This window comes from Nothobranchius furzeri, chromosome 2, assembly GCF_043380555.1.
Source record: "Nothobranchius furzeri strain GRZ-AD chromosome 2, NfurGRZ-RIMD1, whole genome shotgun sequence".
Classification (NCBI taxonomy): Eukaryota; Metazoa; Chordata; class Actinopteri; order Cyprinodontiformes; family Nothobranchiidae; genus Nothobranchius; species Nothobranchius furzeri.
The window spans coordinates 62,695,747-62,721,151 of record NC_091742.1 but is presented as its reverse complement, the minus strand read 5'-3'; the positions used below and the strand labels follow the sequence as shown (position 1 = coordinate 62,721,151).

General features: G+C 40.3%; 1 protein-coding gene across 8 annotated transcripts in view; it reads right to left on the bottom strand.

Annotated features, from left to right (window-relative positions):
• The window catches only part of tns1a (tensin 1a), a 148,495-nt gene that overhangs the window by 52,800 nt on the left and 70,290 nt on the right, over positions 1-25,405 (bottom strand). For all 8 annotated transcript variants that reach the window (XR_011517291.1, XM_054747631.2, XM_054747628.2 and 5 more), the window contains 2 exons: positions 18,874-18,912; positions 14,752-14,793 (listed from right to left, as the gene is read on the bottom strand). Coding sequence is in view for 6 of the 8 variants with exons in the window: in XM_054747631.2 (XP_054603606.2) it covers positions 14,752-14,793; positions 18,874-18,912 (81 nt within the window). In the remaining 2 variants the exon portion in view is untranslated. The remainder of the gene's footprint in view (positions 1-14,751; positions 14,794-18,873; positions 18,913-25,405) is intronic.

Sequence of the window (25,405 nt, the reverse complement as noted above, 5' to 3'; positions counted from 1 at the left end):
GTATTATTTTAAGTCTGAAATTGATATGGATTGATCAGAAGTTGCTATGTGTATTGTTTATTTGAAAACTATTTACAGAGCAGCCTCAGAATTGAGATTAAATATTTTTGATCACAATAGTAAAGAAACTATTACAGAACAAGTGTTTCAATAAAATCAGAACATTAATATTTGAGTGCATGGATTAATACATCTGAACCCATGCAGTAGGAACTAGGAAATATGAAATGCTAGAACCAGACACAACTTTCTATATATTTTTTTATTTTAATTTGATTAAACTGATTTTTTTCTTAACGTTCTTGGCATTTTCCCACACAAAGTTAAACAAAGAAATGTTGATTAATGTGTGTGTGTGTGCGAGAGAGAGAGAGAGAGAGAGAGAGAGAGAGAGAGAGAGAAACCCGACCGGAGCGGAGGTAGTGACAACAGCACGTCAGCTCTGTCTTGTCAAATGCACCATGTCAGTTACGAAAAAAGTAACTTTAAATATTCAACCGAAAAAGAGGCGAGCTGAAGAAAACCTAGGGAAAACTGAAGAAACGTGAGCAACAGTGAAGCCATCACAGCGCGATCCGTTACTGTCTGTGTGTGTGCGTGGATGAGCCGGCCGGACTGAGCTCCCGGTCGGCTAGAGAGTTTTGTAAGTAGGGAGGGGCGGGCGCTCTATGTGACTGGCCAATCACAGAGCGTGAAGACAGTCAGTTACCCAATGAAGATTTTCCTTCAGCACGATTACAGATAATGACTCGTTTTACTAGTTTCATGCTCGTATTCGTCAAAAATGCGTTATCCGTACCGGATACTCGTCTGAAACGAGTATCCGGCTCATCCCTACTACTCGTGCTGAAGACATGTGTAGTCAATAATCTGACTCTTAAGTGCATCTTTGTTAAAATTTAAATATTCTGCCTAAAACTGTGAGCGTTGCGCCCTCTTTAGGTAAAAACTCTACAATGCATTTTAATTAAAATCTGCCATTTCTATTGGCTAAGAGGTACACTATGATGTTAGCTGGTACATTTTGATGTCACAATGCAGTTGTGAGCCTGTGTGTGTATTTGTTAGCAGCTCCGCCCTCTCGGTCTGCCAGGCAACAGAATTTGTCACATTTTTTAAAACAGGAAGTGGGAGATGAGTAAGACTCGTGCATGAACAGATGTAAACTGAGAAGTCCGGAGCACGTAGAATGCACTCACGATCAACCAGAACGGATTAGAGGAACACGCTCGGTGGAGAACATGCTGTTCAAAAAGAGTCGTGTCTGTTAAGGGACGCTGAGTCTTTGTGATGTTTCTCAGTTATTTCTCTGTGTCATGGTGAGGAGTCCATCCCATATGAAATAGTGCAGAAAATCTGAGTCACCTAAACTAGTTAAACCTGCAGATTATTTTTATTTGACTTACATTTAAAAAAAGGATTTCACTGTTTTAAAAGCAAGTAACTGTACAGGAACTGCACATTATACAGATTTGCTTACTTTATTACTGAGAGGGACAATTTCAACTTGTCAGTGTTCATTATGATACTCTCCGTTAATTGTTGTTATTAAAACAATTATAAATAGTGTTTTTGATCTAAAGTAAGAAATGTGAATTTTCCATATTTCTTTACAGTTTTTCTCAACTAAAATTAAAACAAAATGGATGACTAAATTGTGACTAAAATAAAAGAAATGTTGTTAAAACACTAGGACTAAAATCAATAAAAGATTCTTGTCAAATCAAAACTAACAGTCATCTATTTAAATGGTAAATAGCCTGTATTTGATATAGCGCCTTCTAGAGTCCTGGAACCCCTCAAGGCGCTTTACAACACAATCAGTCATTCATCCATTAACACACACATTCACATGCTGGTGGGGATGAGCTATAATAGCCACAGCTGCACTGGGGTGCAGTGCACTGACAGAGGCGAGGCTGCCAAGCACAAGCGCCACCGGTCCCTCCGACCACCACCAGCAGGCAAAAGGACACAACAACAGTGACAAACTGACTGGAACTTTAACCTGTAACCTTCCGATTAAGGAGTGATTATGTTTGAATAATTTTGGACTTCAAATGCAAACATTTTTAAAACTGTGAATTTGTTTTTACCAAAAAGTATAAGTCTTTGTTTCATCTTGTTTAAAAAAAACAAATAAAGAAGTTATTTTATTGTTTTGTATTAGTTGACCATTTTGGTAATATACTTGACTGCCCAGTCCATTTGATTTTCTAAATTGTTAGATTTTATCCTTTAAAAAAGAAAAATACACTTAAACTAAAGATTTTTTGTCAGGAGGAAAAAAAAATATAACAAAAACTACAACTGAAACACAATGTGTGAAAGGGTAACACAGAAGCATAGATTTTATAGAATAAATTTATCTTTTCCTTCCTCTTATAAAGAGTCCTTCATTAATTGTTTAACAAATAAGGCGGCAATTTAGAAAATAAAATAGGCACTCTTATTTCCCCCTTTTTGACTAACTTAGTCAAGCTTGAAAGCAGCAGCTGCATTTCTATCTCAGAGCTTTCCTTCCCACCTACAGCTGCTTAAAAGGGTCAGTGTTCAGCTTTACTCTTCAAAATGTTGAAGTGTGATGCTGCCAAGAGGCGAGGTTAAACACACAACTGGCAGCTGAAACTAATCAGACCCGCTGACAGAAACCAGATGTTAAGCCACTCATGAAAATGTTAGCTAACAGGAGGAATCAGCTGGAGCACCACCATGATTTTGCTTTTATAAAAAGTATTTCAACTGATTTTGGAAGTTAACACAAACCTTTGCTGCGTATTCACTTTTATTTTACTATACGGTAATTAAGAAATACAATTGGCTTTTTCTGCCTTTAGATCACATGTGTCAGACACAAGGCCCACAGGCCAGATGCAGCACACAGAGCATTTTTATGTGGCCTGCGAGATAAATGTCAAAAATATATTAAAACTGACCAACTGGCTGATTTTACCGCAAAGACTACAACTCCCATGATGCTTTGCGGTGTTAGCGCAGAGCCAAAGCGCCCCCTCCTTTGTGTTTTTTCCACCGTCTGCTGCCGGTGTCTGCAGCTCCGCTGTCTCGGACAAACTAAACACTCCTCCCACTCAGCGCCGAGTTTACTCAGCTATTTTCCGACGTTGAAGCCCAGAAACGGAGATTTTAACCGCTCAGTAATGTGTTCACAACTGAAAGAGAAAGTTTTCCAACTAACTTCCAGACAGAGCTGATATAACTCCAGCGAGCAGCAACACGCTCAAATCAGCATGACTCTGTGGCTGCTGTAGTTTTTATTTTTCCTCCCCGACACACAACAACGTGGTCAAGCTGCTCAGACATGTTCAGCAGCACAAACCTATGTGAGCACCTGTTGTCATCTAATGTTGTCATTATTATGATGAAGATGAACAAAACAACAGGAGTCTCCTCCTCAGCTCAGATCAACCCCATGATGCAGGTATCTGGCTGGAACAGGTGAGCATCACAGTAAACCAGTGGAGCAAACTGAGCTTTAAATATGTTGGTTTTATGCCCTTTTTCTGCTCCAAAACATGAAAGTTAACAGGTGAGATGTTGCATTTTCATTTAAGATAAAATTATATATTTATTTTGTTGTTGGAGAAAAGGTTTAACCTACAGTAAATAGGAAGTGGAAAGGCTGCAGATAGATGAATAGAATAGAAAATCCCTTTATTGTTTCTCAGTGGGGAAAGCTAGATGTCACAGCAGCGATGACACTTATTACAGGAGAAAAAAAGGAGAATAAAAAATAAGAAAAATGAATAAACAAGAAAACATAAATCCTGAATAGATTTTAAAAATGCTGAATATACCACAAGTAATGAATACCACTGAAGTGTTTTATTTAAAACTGACTTGCTTGTGTGTATTGCACATTCAGTGTTAATGCAAAAGTAAGTTTGTTTCCAAATTAAAAGGTTCAAAATTGCAGATATGTTGACAAAGAAAATGTGCATATTTGCCGTCACTTTTTCAAAAAATATTAAGTTTGGCCCGCGACTTCGTCCCAGATTTTCATTTTGGCCCCAGTGTGAATTTGAGTTTGACACCCCTGCTTTAGATCCTTTACCAGAGGGTGGTAGACTCATCTTAATGTACCATATCATTTTTTTAGCAAATCTGCAAAACAAGCTAGATTTTGAACACAAACATGGTCACGGAACACTCCCCCCTCCCCTCAGGTTATTTTTCCTGAGATGCTTCTGCTGGAGCTAGAAACCCACGATGCCAAGGAAACGAGATTGCGCTAAACAAATGTCACCATTTTCTAGGTCCAAACGTATTTTGTTGTCCGTGACTTCAAATGGTGATTTTCTTTGTGGGACTCTGGTATTTGTCCTAAAGTTGAAGTAGTGGCAGCCGAGTGTGTCTCCTCTGATATCATTGAGCGGAGAACCTCTCACACCAGCGGGTGTTCTGTTGCTAAATGCGTGAGTGCTATGAGTGGAGGACCCAGGGACGTGCAGCGGTTCGACAAGACCGACAACTAGATGGTTGTTGATGGAGGTTTACAGACAAATGAGAACCACTCTATTTTATTTTTTATTTCAACAATATATTAATAGCTATACTATGTTAGAACGCAGAGGTATGTACTCGAGTCACATGACTTGGACTCGAGTCAGACTCGACAACATTATTTTAATGACTTCTGACTTGTTGCTTTGCAGCAAGAAGGTCTTGGGTTCACATCCCAGCCTGGTGTCTTTGTGCAAGGAGTTGCATGCTCTCTCCCTGTGCATGTGTGGGTTCTCCCCGGATACTCCGGCTTCCTCCCACAGTCCAAAGGCACGACTATCAGGTGAATTGGCCTCTCTGAAATTAGCTGTGAGTGTGTGTGCATGGTTGTTTGTCCTGTGTGTCTCTATGCTGCCCTGCGATGGACTAGCAACCTGTCCAGGGTGTACCATGCATTATTTGCCCGACGACTGCTGAGATAGGCACCAGCCCCCCTGCATGGATAAGCGGGTACAGAAAATGGATGGATGAGTATAGGCTTATATTTAATTAAATGTACCAAAAGACAGAGGAGGAAAAAAAGAAAAGAAACATAACAGATATGTTGCCAACAAATAGTTTTTAATTAAATTTTACATACTGCAAGTGACCTGGAGTTATCTAAACGGTTTATATGAAAATTCCATGCCTTGGGTCCATGGTACCAAAGAGAAAACTGCTCTCGACTATGTTGTTATTAGAATAAATGTAAATTTGGAGCCAATTTTGTTGGATATTTATGGATCTGATGATTATAAGTAAAGTAGTTTTTAATATATGAAGACCAAGTAGAATCATATAATGCTCTGAAAACAAATGTACATATCAAAAGCGTATTAATGTCAAAAATATTTAATAACTTTAATTTAAAAAGTAATGGTCTGCACTAGGACCATTGAACTTGGTAAACATTACTCTTCTAACAATTTGTTTTTGTGAGATTCAATTTTATTAAGGCAGGTCTTATAAGAAGATCCCCAAGCTAAATTTCAATAAGTTAAATAGGGATAGATCAAACTGTAATATAACATTAAAGACATTTCTGGTGTACCAGGCAAGCACCTTACTTTAGTTATGATTGAATGGATTTTGCCTTTTTTTCCATACATGCTCTATGTGTTGCTTCCAATCCAATGTGACATCAATCCATACACCTAAAAGCATTTCTTGACACTCTTGTTAGTTTTACTATTCGTATGAAGTTTTACAAGATCATTATTATATTTTTTTTACTTCCAGCGAAGACCATACCATTTGACTTAGCGTTGTTTGAAGATTTTGTTTATTGTATTCCAAATAGTTCTTTAGGTCACACTTTAACGTATTAATTAGAACATTAATGTCCCTATTTAAAATATAAAGATTTGTATCATCAGCAAAGAGTAATGGGAAAGATGCAGAAGACATAGAAGCAAATTAATTTATATAAAGAATGAATAATGGTGAGCCTGATATTGACATCTGAGGAACACCATGTTTTATTAAATCAATTTTTGACTCAATGTAGTACATGTGTAGTTTTTACCATTAATCTCTGGGAATACCCATTGAAATGTTGCTGAAAATGAATGAAATGATGCCCAGTTGTTGTAAATAGTGTCGGCTTTGTAACATAAAAATCGGGTCTAAAATACACGAGCCTGGGTCTAAGTCTGGGCGACACCGTATTGGACTCCGTAACGGATGCATTATTTTCACCTCTTTTGAATGTAAAGGCATCAGAATTAACATACTTTTGTTAAGAGCTGAAATTATATTTGTGGTCATTTTTCCAATAATGTCAAAAAAAAACATTCTGGTCTTATATAGAAAGGAAACAGTAGAATAATACAGAGTTCTTGTGCAGCTCACCTTGCCCAACTGGTGGCCTGAGCTCCACCTTCAGGAAAAACTCAGATGAGTAAAATGCCGTCAAATGGAACCAACAAGAGGCATGACTACAACATCTCCAGGAGTGGCGCTCTGAATTCTAAATTATTACACATTATTATTACATTAAAGATGCTGCAATCTAGCCAAAATCGTTGGATTTAAATTTAATCCAGTCGTTTAAAAAGTCAAAGCATCAGCCAGGAAAACAGAGAAGTCCTTTGGTTTATAATCAGGATGCAAAATGATGCTGCAGCTTGTGTTGTTTCATCCCAACCAGATCATTAGTTATGTAAGTCTTCTTCTTCCTGTTTTCTTTCTCCTCCTCCCTTCACCCTCCCACCATGTGATCTCTTCCTTTCTATGTCATTAACTCTCAACGTTCTTCCCTCCTTTCCTTGTGTTTGCCTTCTGCACATGGCTCTCCTCAACACGTCTCAGGATGTAAAAAACAGTTTGAACAATTGCAAATGATGTAAAACAAAGCCAATGTTTAAATGCAAACCCAATGTTTTCAGTGCATCTGACAGACCTTCCTGTCTAGAATTTACTCCACACTCACTGCTAACACGCACACGGTCGTTATGCCAAAAGGGGAATTAAGAAATCTTCTTGGATGACCCTGAATTGGCCTCCCACGGACTCAATTATGGTCATGACTGCAAACTTTGCCTGAAAACCACCGTGGATATACGTCCCGTATGGACTAACCAAAGAAACATTCCACCATCCTCGATCCAAACACCGCAATCAGACGCTCACACAAGAATGGAAATCCCCCCGTCATAGGATGATAGGTTCAATGGGACATTGATGCAGTGAGGAGGAATCCCTGTGAGAATAGGAACATCCTACATTTCCTGAAACATGTTTTTGGAGATGACAACCCCTACAGTTTTATGTTTTGAGAGTTTAAAAATTGTGTCCAGAGTATGCAGATCATGAATGCATATCTGAGAATGTTCCGCAAATTCAAGAAAGTAAACTATGCAACAGGAGGAGTATCTGTTCCAGTTGCAGAGGACATCTACACTGACAGATCCTGGTCTACAACTTGCAGCTCAAGACTCACTTGTGGCTTTTAGTCATCATCAAACTCAATGCTTTGATCTATGACTAAAAGTGACCGGAATGACAAATATTTAACTTCTAAATTGACCCCAAAAGAGATGGTTTAGATATTTTTCTGTTCCTATCTTTGCAGTAAGTTCATGAAATGTAAAATTTCTTTTTTAACAAAATAAAAATTCTGAATTCTTAATAGAAATATGGGCTTCTTAAAATCAGGTAAATATTGAAATTCCTACACCTAGGTTATATTTCTGGTTTTGTGGAGTGCTTGTGGATGGGTCAAGCCCAATTTATACTTAAGTCTGCGTCGGGATGGATGGATGCAACGCCATTATCCATGCTGGAGAGCCCTCGCAAAGACTGACGGAGTCGAGCTTTCTTTGTTAAACATCAGTCAAACAAGATGGAGAATGCAAGCTTGTGATTGGTCAGAATGCCAATGTCTTCGACGAAAACATACAGTCAAAAATATCTAGTGGCAAACATAGAGTTTGAAGGATACCTCGTGGGAAAAACTAAAAATATGAATGTGTTATTCACCCATGACTGGACGAGTAAAAGGTACACACGCAGCAAGCCTTTTTTTTTTGTGGACGGAAGTGACAGCAAACGTGGCTTTAGAGGTGGTGAGCACATGAAGAGGTGGAGGAGAATGAGGGACAAATTGGTCTGTGTTAAAACGTCTCAGAAATACAAAAAACACAATATAAATCTAATATTAAACGCACTATGTTGGACTGTCACCTTATCGTGGCAGAGGAATTTGAGTGCCCTAATGATCCTAGGAGATATGTTGTCTGGGGCACTTTGTGCCCCTGGTAGGGTCTCCCATGACAAATTGGTCTTAGGTGAAGGGTGAGACAAAGAACGGTTCACAGGATCTTTCATGGATGTAAATTCAAAGAGTCAGAGTACCCGGCCCGGAGGGTTACCGGGGTCCCACCCTGGAGCCAGGCCTGGGGTTGGGGCCCGTGAGCGAGCGCCTGGTGGCCGGGCTTTCACCCATGGGGCCCGGCCGGGCCCAGCCCGAACCGGATACATGGGCTCATCCAACTTTGGACCCACCATCTGCAGGAGGAACATAAAGGGTCCGGTGCAATGTGGATCGGGTGGCAGACCAAGGCGGGAGCCTTGGCGGTCCGATCCCCGGACAAGAAAACTGGTTTTTGGGACATGGAACGTCACCTCGCTGGCGGGGAAGGAACAGGAGCTTGTGGTAGAGGTTGAGCGGTACCGGCTAGATATAGTCGGACTCACCTCGACACATAGCATTGGCTCTGGAACCCAAGTCCTTGAGAGGGGTTGGACACTCTCCTTTGCTGGAGTTGCTCCGGGTGAGAGGCGGAGGGCTGGGGTTGGCTTTTTGTTAGTCCCAAGACTCTCTGCCTGTGTGTTGGGGTTTACCCCGAGGGACGAGAGGGTAGCTTCCCTACGCCTTCAGGTCGGGGAACGGGTCCTGACTGTTGTTTGTGCTTATGGGCCAAATTTCAGTTCAGAGTACCCACCCTTTTGGAGTCCCTGGGACGAGTGCTAGATAGTGCTCCATCAGGGGACTCCATTGTCCTGCTGGGGGACTTCAATGATCACTTGGGCAATGACAGCTTGACCTGGAGGGGTGTGATTGGGAGGAACGGCCCGCCTGATCTGAACTCGAGTGGTGTTTCGTTATTGGACTTCTGTGCAAGCCGCAGTTTGGCCATAACGAACACCATGTTCGAACATAAGGATGCCCACCAGTACACTTGGTACCAAGGCAGCCTAGGTCGCAGGTCAATGATAGACTTTGTAGTCGTATCATCTGACCTGCGGCCGTATCTTTTGGACACCCGAGTGAAGAGAGGAGTGGAGCTGTCAACTGATCACCACCTGGTGGTGAGTTGGACCAGATGGCAGGGGAAGATGCCGCGTAGACCTGGCAGACCCAAACGCATAGTGAGGGTCTGCTGGGAACGCCTGGCAGAGGAACCTGTTAAGACGGTCTTCAACTCCCACCTCCGGCAGAGCTTTGACCGCGTCCCGAGAGCAGTGGGGGACATTGACTCCGAATGGGCCTTGTTCCACTCTGTGATTGTTGAGGCGGCTGTTGCTAGCTGTGGTCGCAAGGTGGCCGATGCCAGTCGTGGTGGCAACCCCCGTACCCGCTGGTGGACACCAGAGGTTCGGGGAGCCGTCAGGCTTAAGAAGGAGTCCTACAGGGCCTGGCTGGTCTATGGGTCTCCGGAGGCAGAAGGCAGGTACCGGATAGCCATGCGGGGTGCAGCAGTGGCAGTTGCCGAGGCAAAATCTCGGGCGTGGGAGGAGTTTGGTGAGGCTATGGAGAAAGACTATCGATCTGCTACAAAGAGGTTCTGGCAAACTGTCCGGCGCCTCAGGAGGGGAAGGCAGCAACTCGCTCACACTGTTTACAGTGGGGATGGGGAGCTGCTGATGTCAACTGGGGCTATAGTCAGACGGTGGAAGGAATACTTTGAGGAGCTCCTCAATCCCACCAATGCGCATTCCGAGGAGGAACCAGAGCTGGGGGGCCTGGGGATGGACTGTCCAATCTTGGGGGCAGAAGTCGCTGAGGTAGTCAAACAACTACACAGCGGCGGAGCCCCGGGGACGGATGAGGTTCGTCCTGGGTATCTCAAGGCTATGGATGTTGTAGGGCTGTCATGGTTGACACATCTCTGCAACATTGCATGGTCATTGGGGGCAGTTCCTAGGGAGTGGCAGACCGGGGTGGTGGTCCCCATCTTTAAGAAGGTTGACCTGAGGTTGTGTTCCAACTATAGGGGGATCATACTCCTCAGCCTCCCTGGAAAGGTCTACTCCAAGGTACTGGAGAGGAGGGTCTGATCGATAGTTGAATCTCAGATTGAGGAGGAGCAATGTGGTTTTCGTCCTGGCCTTGGAACTGTGGACCAGCTCTATACCCTTGCAAGGGTGATGGAGGGGGCATGGGAGTTTGCCCAACCAATCCACATGTGTTTTGTGGATTTGGAGAAGGCTTATGACTGTGTCCCCAGGGGCACCCTGTGGGATACGCTCCAGGAGAATGGGGTGGTGTTTCGGGCATGTCCTGCTGGCAGGAGGCCCCCAGGTTGACCCAGGACACGTTGGAGAGGTTACGACTCCAATCTGGTCCGGGAACGCCTTGGGGTCCTGCCGGAGGAGCTGGTGGAGAAGGCCGGGGAGAGGACAGTCTGGAGCTCCCTAGTTGGGATGCTGCCCCCGCGACCCGGACCCGGATAAGCAGAGGAAGACGATGACGTCTATCTTGGACTGGATACATGACGCTACTCTCCCTGTTGTCCTGGCGGGGAATTGCTTTGCAACACTCCTCAGGAGATGAAGACGTCCAAGAGCAAATTGTCTCCGTCCGTGCGTGCATGTCTCTCCGTCATGGAGCAAATGGAGAAGTATAAATTAGGCCTTAGGGTTAGGGTTGCGGCCTTGTCACCACATGTGAAAAAATTTAAATGGGTAAAACATTAAACCCCACATAGTTTAGAAAGAAATGGCAATACTAGTGACGTGAATTTCACGAACGAATCAAATCTTTTGAACGGCTCTTTGAAGTGAATAATGACAGCTGAGTCATTATAGAGAACTGTTAATTTTGTCTTCTAGAACCCCCCCCCCCCCCCCCCCCGCCCCCCCCCCCAGACAATAGCATAACCCTTCCCCCCACCCCACCCTACACTGACCGGACACATCGCTCAACGAAAGAAAAAAAAAACATGAAGATCACTCTACTTCGTTCAAAAGAGCCAGTCTTTTGAACGGCTCTTGAATGAACCGCTCCGTTTAAAGAGTCATAAGTCCCATCACTAGACAATGTTTATGTTAAATTTGCAAAATAGAAACTTCAACATGTTGGAGGAGGTATATAGAGTGAAGCAATCCCTTTTTTTATCTTCTTTAGAATCGTTACTCAGACCTGACTCTTCTCAGTCTTCTGTCCTGGATCACTGTTCACAAAAGCTGGTCTGTGTTTATGTTTTACATCACTCTTGATGCAAATGTCCTAAAAACATCGGACACAAACATTGACCCATGAAAAAGAAACTAGAAAAGAGCTCAGATGAAAGACATCTGTGCTGCTTTTATCTTTGTTGCTTCTAATTTCAGCAAAAGGAGCTCCTTTTTAATTTGGAATAAATTCAAACAAGCTAACAAACGTTCCCTTTCTTGTCGCTGGTGGCTCAGATAAACAGTTTTCTTTTCACATTAGCAGCGGTCGCCTCCCCTGTTATTTCTCTGGGATTCTGTCCTCTTGGAACCACGCTGCCTGTGCCCACACCTTTCATGGTTAGGCTGCGTCAAACAAAAACATGCAGGGGGAACCTCTGAGTTCTGCCAGATCCCATGTCAGGTTGGATTGCTTTTGTTCTCTATTAAGATGATTATCACATATTTACGCTCAGGTTTCAAAATTCCAGACTTTTGCGGACTCAGATGTACATTTCAGGATGATTTGTAACATCAAAATATACACATTTCCTAGGGTTTTCAATGTATCTGCTGTGGTCTCTAGAATAAATGAATGCCTTGCGAGTTTGGCACTCCTGTTTTCACGCTGTGGAAGTTTTTTGGAGGAGTGGGGTGCAGAAAACAAAATTTAGAGTCTTATTCGTTAATATTCATGATATGAAAACATCTTGGCTCTTATTGGCTAGCAGTAACGTTATTCTTCCACTGTCATTGTTCATTCTTCTGTCTAGTAAAAAGTGCAAAACTGATATTTTATCTCCACAAAAAAAATATAAGCCTGAGGAGTTTCGCCATGTTGAGTAGATGCTAATGCTAACGGTCAGCGTTTACTAGCCAAGATGCACTCTGCTCTCTCCTGCACAGTAAATCAGCACAGCCTTAGCCAAGAGGGGTGGAGCCTATGAAGGCTCCTCTTTCTGGTGACATGGCTTTTTCTGACTCGATTTTAAATACATTTTCATGTTCAGCATACATATGTAACAAGTCACCGATTGCATTTCAAAAAGAAGAGGAGTGATAAAGTGTCACATGGTTTCCTCGATGAACCAGACCTTTATTTCTTTTTTAGTACAACATGAGATTTATTTTGAAAAACTATGAATAAAACAGAAATAAATACTATCATCTGCACTTTCTTTTGCGTAAAAAGTTAAAAAATACTATCATCTGCACTTTCTTTTGTGTAAAAAGTTAAACACAGTTTACACATCTTGAACCCTTGAGCACTGGAAGGCATTATAGGGTGCCTCTGGCAACCAAAAAAAAAAAAATATATATATATATATATGTATATGTATAATTAAAACATATATAAAAAGTAATTTGTTCTTAGTGCTGTATTTTAAAGATTTGAGAGAAAGTTGCCAACTCTGAGTCAACTGAGGTACACCCTTAGACGCTCATGCTCTGTGATTGACGTCTGTATATAAGCAGCAATGCCATTGGTTTGTGCTGACCGGTGCTCAGTTCATATTGCATTGAGCTCTACGGGACGGGGGCAGGCTTAGCAAAAATAATAATAATAATAAGACATTATATCACAGTACATGGTAAGACAACCAATTTTATGGATTCCTGAAAAACCATACATAATTCCTGAGAGGGGAAAACTACGGATAGCAAATTTAACCCATTTGAATGATGAAATCCAACCAAAGTACATAGTGTCACTTTGGGTGTATGCATGAATGTTTTTATTTTTGTGTTTTGAGAGCCAAATGAAAATGTCTACTCCTGTGGACAACAAAGTTGTATACTATTCAATTCAAGTCAGTTCAATTCTATTCTATTCTATTATGCTAAATAGTTAACATTGTACAGAAACAATTTTTATTTGCCAACATAACAAGAAATGTATTTTTTTGGTCACAGATTAATCTGCTTTAGGCAAGATGTCTTGTTAAATCAACTTTTTCATTTAATGGCAACACCAATATAGAACCATTTAGGTCAATGAACCTCAACTGGCAGACCTTTCCCTTAGAGTCCAGCCCTTTGGGTATTTGTCCCAAATATCAATAATTGTTTATATTTTTCTAACACACCTAAAACTACAATCAAAACAGTTTAGATGAAAAACAAAGCCAATTTAAATGTTAAAAAATTAAGATACAATAATACTTGAACTTTATCTTAGAAGAGCATCTGGCCCTCACTGTTTCTGCTGGAAAAACCTCTGGCCCTTTACCAAATTTAGTTGACCTTGATCTAGGTCATTTTATATTCACTGAGATAATAATAGGAGTTTCATAACAGTAAGAAGCCCCTGCTTGTATTTGTAGAGATAAAACTTTGCTTAAAATCCACCTCAAGATTCTATAAACCTTTATGATTGGTGCTGTAAAGCACAAAAAAATTCCAAAATAAAATATCAACCAACTGAACTTTATGGTTTAATAATTAATCAATAGATCCATCCATCCATTGTCTGAACCCGCTTCGTCCAAGTAGGGTCGCGGGGCGGGGGGGGGGGGGGGGGGAGTCCATTGCAGGGCATAATCAATAGATATAAACACATAAATAAATAGGAATATATTTAATTGGTGATTTCACTGACCAATTATTTGATCAGTTCAAAATCAGTGGATCAATTGATCAACTGATTCTGACTATTCACTCAACCAAATGGTTAATCACAACCAGTGTTTCAATTGACTGATTAGTCAATCAGCTGACTGTCCAACCAACTGATCAATTAACGTATTACTCACCCAATTCAATTTTCAAAAAAGAAAATAAAATCTGGAAAAAAATAATTTCAGACTTTTTTCTATACTGGAAAACAAGTAAAATTCGTAATTTTCCATAATATGAGAACCATCTCCAGCTCTCATTAACGGAGATTATGTGTCTGAACATCTGTTGTGATAAAATCCTCCGTAATTATCTAAAGCACACATCTTTTGCAAGTGACCATAATAAACAAGCACATCCTGAGTAAGTTACACCTGTCTAAAATGATTGTTAAAGTTTGATGCTTAAGACTGAGACTCAATGGCATTAATCATAAATACTTGTGCTCATATTGTTTGGTTCTGAAAATGTAATGTTTCAACATGGAAAAGGTTACTTTAGCACATTTTATTGCTTTTGCAGATATTAGTTAAAAATATATATATATCAAAGAAAATAAACTTTGAAAGTTTGTTTTTGTGTGCTCTTAGTAGGTGAAATGTTAATTAAATTTCCATAAATTAGAGAAAAAAAAATTTAAAAACACCATGCTCAATTATGGAAAATCATAAAACAAAAGTATAAAAAGTAAGCAAATACTGTTGCTGCAAAAGCTGCATCAACAACCTAAAGTGTGATTAGAGAAGAGTCGATACTCACCGGCGTGTCTACATGCTTTAATGGCAGCTGAGGAGTGGGAAGCTGCAGAGAAAAGCGAGGAAGAATCAGCAGGTCAGTCATTGTTTCTCTCACAGTGTTGAAGAAACAACATGGTGGGAAGGAAATAAAAGATGTCTAGAGGAAAACATACACTCCCACTCTGTCTGACTCCACACACTCATCGTATGTCACACACTCAGTCATCCAGTGTTCTTTCTGTCTGAGCGGTTTGAGGTTTGATTTTCCAGAAAGTGACCAGAAATGGAAGAAAACAAAAACACAAACACACGGCGCTGCTATAAAAGCAGAGAACAGCTGCTGCAGAAACCTGTATGTCCAAAAAGGACTCCAACGTATTTGTTTATTTTTGAATAACATCTGTGGTTTGTTTTCCAGTTTCTTGGTCTATAAATATAAAAATGTTACCTAGATTTAGTCAAGTTTCATGAACAGTGCTCACAAGCCTGCTCTTTAGTAAGAGTCAGTGACGTTTTGTTCTCCCATTTACTATAGTTACACTAAAAGCGAAACACCTGGAAAATAAGAAACTGAAACTTTTGAAAAGATTTTAATTTATCAGGTTTCTTTTTTTTTTGCTTGTGCACAAAAATAATTATATGTCTAGCAGTTTGTGTTTGCAGAAGAAAATAGGTAATTTATGTTTATAATTGAGGGCAACAAATTCGGACACACTTCGGACACTCGTGGGTCTTTTCTTTTTGCATTCGTGCTCTGATTACAACACGCCCCTGGCTTTACATTGATTCATCTTGACCCAGAAGATCACAAGTGAGCAGTCCAACATCAGTTATATGAAAGGGTCCAAGCCTTGGCCTGAGATCATTATGACCAGTGTGCATGATGACCTAATAGGGAGCCCAAGACATGCCCATCTACTTCCGGACCAAGGGTACACGGATGAACGGAAAAATTAATGCAAGTCAATGGGGCTAAAAACGCTAAAGTCATCAACTGCATTATTTTAACGAGGCAGGCCCCCGCACCGTGAGAGTAAACATCACAGCTCTAAAGCTGATCTCCATCCATGTGTGTCACACGCCACATGATCAGGAAGCAGAAAATCCATGAATTAGGATATTGTTTTGGGATACTGCTGTGAAAAAAGCGAGGAGCGAACCAGAAAAGCTTCTGCAGCTCACACTTCGACAACGGATTGTGAAAGAACGGAAATAGCTAGAAACACGCTGATTCTTCTTCATGTAAGAGGTGAGTCTAATCTTTCTTTTGGTAGTTTTGGTGTTTACATGGTCATGGAGCACAATGTTCTGTGACTCTTCAAAAACTGTAAAAATGCTCAAAAATGCTGGCAGTCAGGGGTTCTCTGATCAGAAAACTGCTGGTAGTGAATGAGTTGAAGACGCATTTTGATGCTAAGAATATGTTTATTTTCAAATGGGACAAAAAGTTGTTTTATGCTTTGTGTGAAAATAAGTCCAGAACGACAAATGCGCATCACCAAATGACATCATGGAACCAGACACAGAGAAGAGCAGAGGTAAAAGGGCTGTAAGTTTAGCGAAATTCAAATCCTTCCTTCAGGAGGAAAGGACCACCATAAATCTGGCCATGTGGTAAGTAGCAGCTACGCTAGGGAGAGGAGATTCTGTGGTGACGCCACATAAACTATGTAGCGATGTCTGATTTGTAGTCATGCAAATTACAAACTTTTACAAGCTGATTAATCTCCAAGTACATGACTGGCGTGATCAAAACACACACCATTACTTTGATTGAAATAGAGGTACAGCATATGTGTGATCCAGGGCGTAATAACTCCTTAAGCCTCGTTGACTTGCATTAATTTTTTCACACTTCCGGGGACCCATGAGCCGACCGGAAAAGGAGAAGACTTACCTCGATACATGACTACTATGCTCCACGCAGGACTGTAAACACTGCTACCATGACAACAACCTACCAGAACCTGTTTAACTCAATAACTGTTAATTGTTTACTTAAAATCTTTGAGTAAGTTCTGACAAATATAACCAGTGTCTGTGAAAATGTGCATTCAAGACAGGCGGAAAAAAACTCCAGCAATTTTTTTTGTCAAGCTACCTAAACTGGGTGACAACATGATCTTCAGCAGAAATGTGAAGAAAAAAAATCTCTTGGGAACTGTTAAACAAGCTGCAGCGGGGATTTTAAAAAAGGCCAGAGTCTAAAGTAAATATTTGCCTGTGATGCAGCTCGGAGCGCTTCTTTAAAGATACAGGGCAGTTTCTGTCAGTGGAAAAGACAGGAAAACATGACAATCAGTCCTACTGGTTTTCTTAAATACTATCATTTTTTGCTAATCTTGCATTTATTTTAAATAGAACAACAGTTTGGAGACGGTTAAAAGGACTTTTTGGCTTTGACAGCAGCTCAAAGTTACACAACAGATCAGAAACCTTACATAACGGTGTTGTCTTATTGTCTATTTGGAAAGAGGAAAATCACAAGGCTGAATTTTGCAGATATAAAATAAAATTTTCATTGTAATGAAAAATCACAGCAATTTACCCCTTATGCTGAACAAGTGTGCTGGCTACCTGTATTTGCACACTTCAGTCAGATTGGCTGACACTGAGTTGAGTTGGATCAAATATTGTAAGTAAGAACTTTTTTGCAGTGTTTGGTTACGAATGCAAAATACACACAGAAGTAGCTTGTTAGGAACAAAAATCTTTTAGTTCTACCATAGAACTTGCTTTTCTGTCCGTTTTGTATTTGCAGGTTATTTGGTTCTGTACTCCACATATTATTATTCTGCTTTAAAATGTTGTATTATATTGCTGCTTGTTGTTGTTGTAACCATTTTCTAAATAAGAAAAAGAGTAAAAGGAAAAGGACAAGAAGACAAAAAGAAGAATAGGGGAAAGAAGAAGTAGAAGAAGAATGGTAACTGGCCTGTATTTGACTTCTTAGGGTTCTACAACCCCCCAAGGCACTTCACAACACAATCAGTCATGCACTCATTCATACACACATTCACCCACTGGTGGGGATGAGCTACATTGTAGCCACGTCTGCTCTGAGGCGCACTGACAGAGGTGAGGCCTGCCAAAACCTGGTGCCACGGGTCCCTCCAATCACTACCAGCAGTCAAGGTTGGTTAAGTGTCTTGCCCAAGGACACAACAGTAGCATTCTCTGGTGGGAGCCGGGATCTAACCTGTAATCTCCCGATTACAGGACAACCCGCTCTACCCACTGGGACACTCAGAAGAGACGGAAGAAGACAGATGGAGATGAAAAAGATGACAAAAGAAGACTGAATAAAAAACGACAGAAGAAGACAGGGGAATAATTTAGAAGAAATAAGAAAACGGCAGAAGAAGAAGACAGAGGAAGAGTTCAAAAGAAGAAGACAGAAGAGAAAGGAAGAATTCAGAAGAATAAGAAGAAGACAGAAGAAGAAGAAGACAGAAGAAGCCAGAAGAAGAAGAAGACAGAGAAAAAAATTAGAAGAAGAAGAAGACAGAGGAAGAATTTAGAAGAAGAAGACAGAGGAAGATAGAAAAACGAAGACAACAGAAGAAGATGAAGAAGAAGATGACGGAAGAAGAAGACAACAGAAGAAGTAGACAAAGAAGAAAGTCTTAGCAGGCAAGTTAGGTTAAATGTCTTGCCCAAGAGCACAACATCAGCATTCTCTGGTGGGAGTCAGGATTAAACATGCAACCTTCCTGAGCTACTGTTGTCCAGAAGAAGACAGAAAAAGAAGACAGAAAAAAAGAAAAGGAAGAAGCAGACCACTAATTTGGTTAGCCGATCTATTAGTTGGAAAACGTGACTATTGCATTATGTTGCAATATTAGAAAAAAGACAAGGGGCACTGCAGCCATTTTATTCCTGCAGTTTGAACCAATATTCCAAAGAGAGGTTTTGTACTTCTGTAATTATATTATTGCATCCACATGACCATCTTTATCTTCTCATCGTCTCCATCGTATCGTCTCCACCGATGAAGACAAGTGCAGACAAGAATGTGTGGGAAATGTGAATAGTTCCAGGAAGGATCACTTCATTTATGAAAACAAATCTGAACTAAACACAAATTTGCAAAAAAAAAAAAAAAAAAAGCATAAAAAAGAGAATGTAAAGGTTGTTTACCCACCGGCTCACTGTTGGTGGCTGTCTGACATGATGTGGTGACCTGAAAAAGATGAAACAGAAGCGTGATGAGTGAAAAAAACACACTATTAGTGGGAAAGAGGAACGGAAGAACAGAGGTCAAAGTGGACCATCACTTCCCAGCAACACTTAAGACCAAATCCTTGGGAATGTTTGAGTAGGAAAACACCCATTAAACAGGGAAAACCCTAAAAGATCTAGGAGGGAAACTCAGACATCCCTCCCTCCAGCTTAATCCGGAGGATCTCAAGTCATTCCCTGGCTAAAGAGGACATATAACCCCTCCAGTGAATTCTGGGTCTCCTCCTATGCAATGACATCCAGGCAGCATATCCACGAAATGCCGTTTTACGTGGAGGAGAAGCAGCTCTACTCTGAGGTATCTCTAAGGATGCCTGGGACCTGAACTGAAACAGGACTAGAAGGAACTGACTCACCCTGACTGGAGGTCATGACTTTAACACCTAAACCCAGCATGTCCACCATTCTGAAGAAAAAGCCCTGAAAACTAGAAAAAAAATCAAGAACAATAATAATAACAGAGCATAAATCATATTCTTTCTATCTAATTTGTCTCCAGATTTTTTGCCCTGGTCTACCCAAAACACAGACACCCACCCCCCATGCAATGGCTTTTTGCCTTCCTCATGTAGAGAACTCTAAAGCAAACAGACTAAAACTAGAATCAGCTGCTTGGAAGAGGTTCTTCTGAAACAAACTACAGTAGCTGCAGCATCACCTACCAGGATCTTGTTAAAACACTTGAAGTCAAGTATTTTTACCTGCTTTTTGTAAGCAGATTAGGGATATTAACGTAGTAATGATACTAGAAACCAATGCCGGTATACCACCCCCACCCCCCCAAAAAATAAAAAAGAATTCAATCCTTTTAAGTAACTAACATCACATGTCCGCTATCATGCATTCTCAAACTTTGAACATTAACCAATATGACAACTGAATTCAAGTTAGGCCAGTTTTGCAAACCAAACAATAAAATCCCAGGAACTATCAACTCATCACATTTTTATATTTCGAGTGAGAAGTATTTGAAGAGTTTGGTGTATATTATGTAACGTCCAGCAATGGTAAGTTTTAGGTACTGTTTGACCATTCAGCATCTCGTCAAAAAGGAGACACGAGACTGCATGTGTTCCCTTTAAATTGGCCTGCCTTCATCCTATCAGCTGGAGCTCAGAGCCTCTCTGCAGCTCTGAACACATGATAACGTATTGTCAACAGTAATGTTCTCTCCTCAAGGTCCATCCTTATCGCCCTACAGGATTCTTCATGCCTAACACTCGCAGCTCGGACCAGTTGCTAAATCAAAGAATGATTTCCTAAATTAAATACGAACTTCTAAAACTTATAAGCAAGATAATCCTTAAATTAACGTTTGTTTTTTTGCTACTTATAATAACTATAATATAATGAAATGTTTCATTAATCTGTGCTCAATGATTGAAGTTGGAAATGAATGTTATGTTATGATTACAGTGATTGAAATATGTTTCAGCATGTTGATATGACACATTCTCACACCCAAGGCATCAAAATATGACGCGTTGACCAAGCCTCAATACATGACAAATCGGGACGCCCCAGTGCATCAGGAGACGACGATCAGGGACACACTGGGTCACGTGGCTCCGCTGGCATCACTGTTTGACGCGCGCGGTCACACTGACATTGTGCGACTATTTAACCTTCCCCTCAACCCAATCCTAACCTTAAGGTCCATAAACTGTGACCTTAAGGTAAGGATTGGGGTGAGGGGAAGGTTAAGTAGTTCACAAGTACTTCTAATGTCCATCTCACCACAGGCGTCGGATACCAATGCTCTGGGACGCTACGTCAGCTGTTTGTCCCTGATCGTTGTCTCCTGACTCGCTGGGACATCCCAATTCATCATTTATTGAGGCTTGGTCAAAAGCGTCATATTTTGATGTCTTTGGTGTGAGAATGTGTTGGTTGATATGACAAGGTCATCACCATTTGCACTCACACAAGAACAAAGTAAAGTTAAATTAAACTCAAGACACATAGATAGTCCTTTGTCCCAGATCAGAGCATCCGGTGTCACGGAGGGCGTGTGTTTCTGAGACTCTTGGTAATATTCCTCAAACTTGTCAACCTCTGGTTGGCTACACAAATCATAACATGAGAACATTAAAACTGGATCACTCTGGTGATTCCTCAGTTCTAGAGAAAGCTTCAGACCGGCCACCTGAAGCAAAACCCTCTTTAACCATCAAAGCTCTTGACACGTCGTCAAAACCTTTTTGCACCTGCAAAGCTGATACAGCAACAGCTCCTGCAGAACGAGCTGATCTTGTTCTGACTCCTTAAAGAGTCCCAGACGCGTGGTTCCATCCATCTGTCGTGACCTGAGACATCTCTGGACTGAAGAGTCGGTGCCACGGTATTCTACAGCCCTTTGGCGCCAGAGGTCATCCAACCTCTCTGACCTTCGGATCCACCAAGAGGGTCTCCGAAAACGGGTGAAGTAGACACACAGATAGCATCTGATGTGCTTTTGATAACAATCAACTTCATAGCTTAACGCAAACCAAATTCTTTTACATCCAGAACTCAGCTGTCCTAGATACGGTGTCGGAACAGGATCTGCTCTGGTGCAAGATCGGCTCGGGGTTCTTCGACTGCCAATGACGTCAAAGTACGGCAAACCCACTCGGACAAAATACACTACACATCTTAATACTGTTGGAAAGAATTTAGCAGTTTTGTTATTAAAATAATGTTTCTTAAGACGTAAGTTTGTGTTTATAATGGCATTTGTAAAATATAACACTATATTGAATTCATAATGTTGAACTCCTCTTTGAGCACATCCCTTGAAGGATCATAGGTATTAGCAACACCTGTGAAATTGTATTTGCAGGAAAGAAGTGTGTCCCGTTTATTGAAGTATTTTGTGTTTAGTTTTTGACGTCTTGTCCATGTGTAGTTCAGTTACGCTCATAGCTGCTATAGCCAAAACTCTGGAGTTAAAAGTTTTCTGGCTTTACTAAAATACCTGTCTGTACTTATTTGATTGATGGTAGTTTTACTTTCTATTAGACTCCCAATGTAATCATTTGACATGTATCTAATTCATAATTTGTAAGAATGTAATCGGTGATATTAGCATTAGCATTCCTATGGGTTTTTCCACGTATATTAGCATTGCGCTAACCACTCGCTGCCAAATTGCAGCCTTTGCGATTAGAAAATCTCCTTTTGTCTCATCGCAATTTAATTGCACGTGCAGTTAATCGTTCAGCCCTAATATACATGCAGCTCTATGCTAAAAGTGTATTTTCAAAGAGGTAATGATGGATTTCTTTGTAATAGTTGTCCATCTTTCCAACAGAAAAATTTGCCTGGACCAACGTAACGTGATAACAATGTAACGTTATTACGTAATTCCGTGAGGTTCATGTTCAGCCAATCAACTACTTTGACGTCACCGGCAGTCGACGGACCCCGAGCCGATCTTGCACCCGAGCAGATCTTGTACCGACAACGGAAGTTCTGATAACATCACATTCACACCTAGGTTTCATACATCACATCTGGTTCCATCCATCACAGTAAATGCTTAGTTAACTTGTCATGTTTTAATTGTTGGTGTCATGTTTTAATTGTTGGTAAAATTCTTACTTTTATAAAACTGACTGTTTTCTGAATCAAAATGAAGTGTCTACAATCCCCTAATAAATTAAGAATCCTAGAATCTTTTGGTTAAACACTGTAAAGACCAAGCAGGGTTGATATTCTATATTTAGATATGGTATCACAGTTTATTGGTCATAAGTAGAGGTAATATATATATATTGAGCTCTTAAAGCACTCAGTTTCCCAAACCCTACAATTATGTGCATAGCATGTAAATCTTATGTAATTCAGAGAGTGAAACAGATACCGATAATTTCCAATATTACATTTTGATGCAAATATTGACCAATAATAGTGGACATCCCTAATCACAATCATTATCTGTGGGCTTTTGATTTACATTTCTTTACTGGTGGAATTTCTACATAAATCCTTCTGATTAAAAAGAAATTATCTGGGTGCAATACAATAAAAAAATTAATCTAAATAATCAGAGGTTGTAATAAATTAATCTTGATTAATCACAGTTTAATCGTTGAAGACATTTTGCCCATCAGCAATGTTTTTTATTGAAAATGTTAGTGAGTCACAGATGACACACTCACACTTTAATGGGTATATTTCTGTAACCTCAAAGTCTATTTGATTACTTTAGTTTAATTATAAAGATAACAACTTTGGGATTTATTGGGCTGTGTAAATATCAGTTTATGTGTTACTGATGAAGTGTAAATACACATGGAACATTGTAAATATTGTTTACTGATCTGAACACCAGGTGGCAGCAGAGCACTGCTAGTATATATAGAGGTGTAGTGTAGAGTTCAGGGGAAGTTCTGCTGAGAGTTACAAGATGAATGCTGCCTGTGCTTCTCCCTCCTGCTGTAATAAAATTCATATTGATAAAGGTAATGCCTGACTGCTTTCTACCAACTACAAAATATGACTTTTATTTCTTTCTTTTATCCATGAACAGTAATTTGTCATTATTCATCAAATTGTAGTGTTAGTTGTGTTTGGAGAACGCAGAAAAAGGTTTGTAGGTCTATGTAGCCCAGCCGCTGCAGCTTTATGATATTTATTAAAATTTAGGGTATACATTTTGATGCTAAACCCTTTTGCACAATTTTTTTTTCCTAATTAGGATGTTCAATTCCCACCCCTTGCGCGCGCACACACACACACACACACACACACACACACACACACACACACACACACACACACACACACACACACACACAGGTATTGCATAGAGATGTTCCATTTTTGCTTCCACTAGTGATACTTATAAAAAGTTTCATGTGTAAAGTAACTAAGTTCATTACTGTTACTGTTTAAATATTTCTTTTTTTAAAGCACATGAACTGAGGTGAAAATTAAGAGCTTGGTGCTGTTTTAAGACAGCAGCAGAACACGTGGATCTTGATCTTGATTGCAGTTTCCTCAGCCTAGCCATTAGCGCATCAATCCTGACATTTCTCCAAACTGAGGCTGTTCAGAAAACTATCTACAAAGAGCATGATGGAAATTCTTTAAATCACCCACAAAGAAGTACACTTTGAATCCACAGCTACGAATAAACTGGTCACATAAAGTTAATTTTCCCCTTTAAGCTCTCTTTATTAATTAAGACAAAAACAATAATGTTATTTCAGTGGCACTTGAAATAAATCAAATATATATGCATTTCTTTTAAACTACTATGTCTTTGCATTTTTAATTAAAATAAAAAATATATATATATATATATATTTTAACAATTTAATGTGTTATATCAGAAAACGTACCTGATTTCATCCTGTATTACTAAAGCTCATTTCTTGCATCTTTTCAGCTTCTAAAAGCCAAAGAGACCTCCAGTCAATGCAGAATCATAGGTCAGCACCTGATTCCAGGAGCAGTATTGCTTTTAGCCTCATTATACAATCAATTCAAAATTAGCAGGGTGTTGACTTCCTGATTCACTGTGAAGCATATTTAAAAAGGATGGTTAGCTAATAGTTTCTATGTCAGGACAGAGGGGCTCCTGATAGTCTGGATCGCCATATGTGCTAAAATTTGCTGATGAACAGAAACTCTCTGGAAAACTGGGACTTGTGATTGTTTTAGTGTGCACAGATGAACCACACATAGGGAAGTTCATGGAAGCAAACTTAATGTTTTGTGTTGAGTTGAGTGATTTTTACCAGCTGCTGGGAGGAGAGTACTATCAGCAGAGTACAGACTCAAGCAGGAAGGAAGTGGCTGTAATTAGCTTGTTGTGAGAAAACAAAGGACTGTTTGAGTTTGTAATCAGAGTTCAGTTGGATAAAACAGAAGCCAACAATCCCCGCTGATGTTTGTTGTCATGCAAAGTTCCAAAATCAGTCCCCAAATCCCTGTTCCAAAGAAATCTACCCCAAAATTAATTACATATACTACAGCATTATAGCTGCTAACTGATATGGCTAGCTACTAAAACAGCTGATTCAATTATAAACACATTATATATATATATATATATATATATATATATATATATATATATATATATATATAATTATTTTTTTAAGCCTTTTAAGCCTTTTAAAAATAAATCCAACCATTTTCTTCTGCTTATCCGGAGTCAGGTCGTGGGGGCAGTAGCCTAAGTTGAGAGGCCCAGACTTCCCTCTCCCCAGCCACTTGGGCCAGCTCCTCTGGGGGAATCCCAAGATGTTCCCTGGCCAGGTGAGAGACATATTTCCTCCAACGTGTCCTGGGTCTCCCTTTAGATCTCCTCCCGGTTGGACATGCCTGCAAAGCCTAACAAGGGAGGCATCCTAATCAGATGCCCGAGCCACCTCAACAGGTTCCTCTTGAAGTGGAGGAGCAGCAGCTCTACTTTGAGCTCCTCCATGATGACCAAGCTTCTC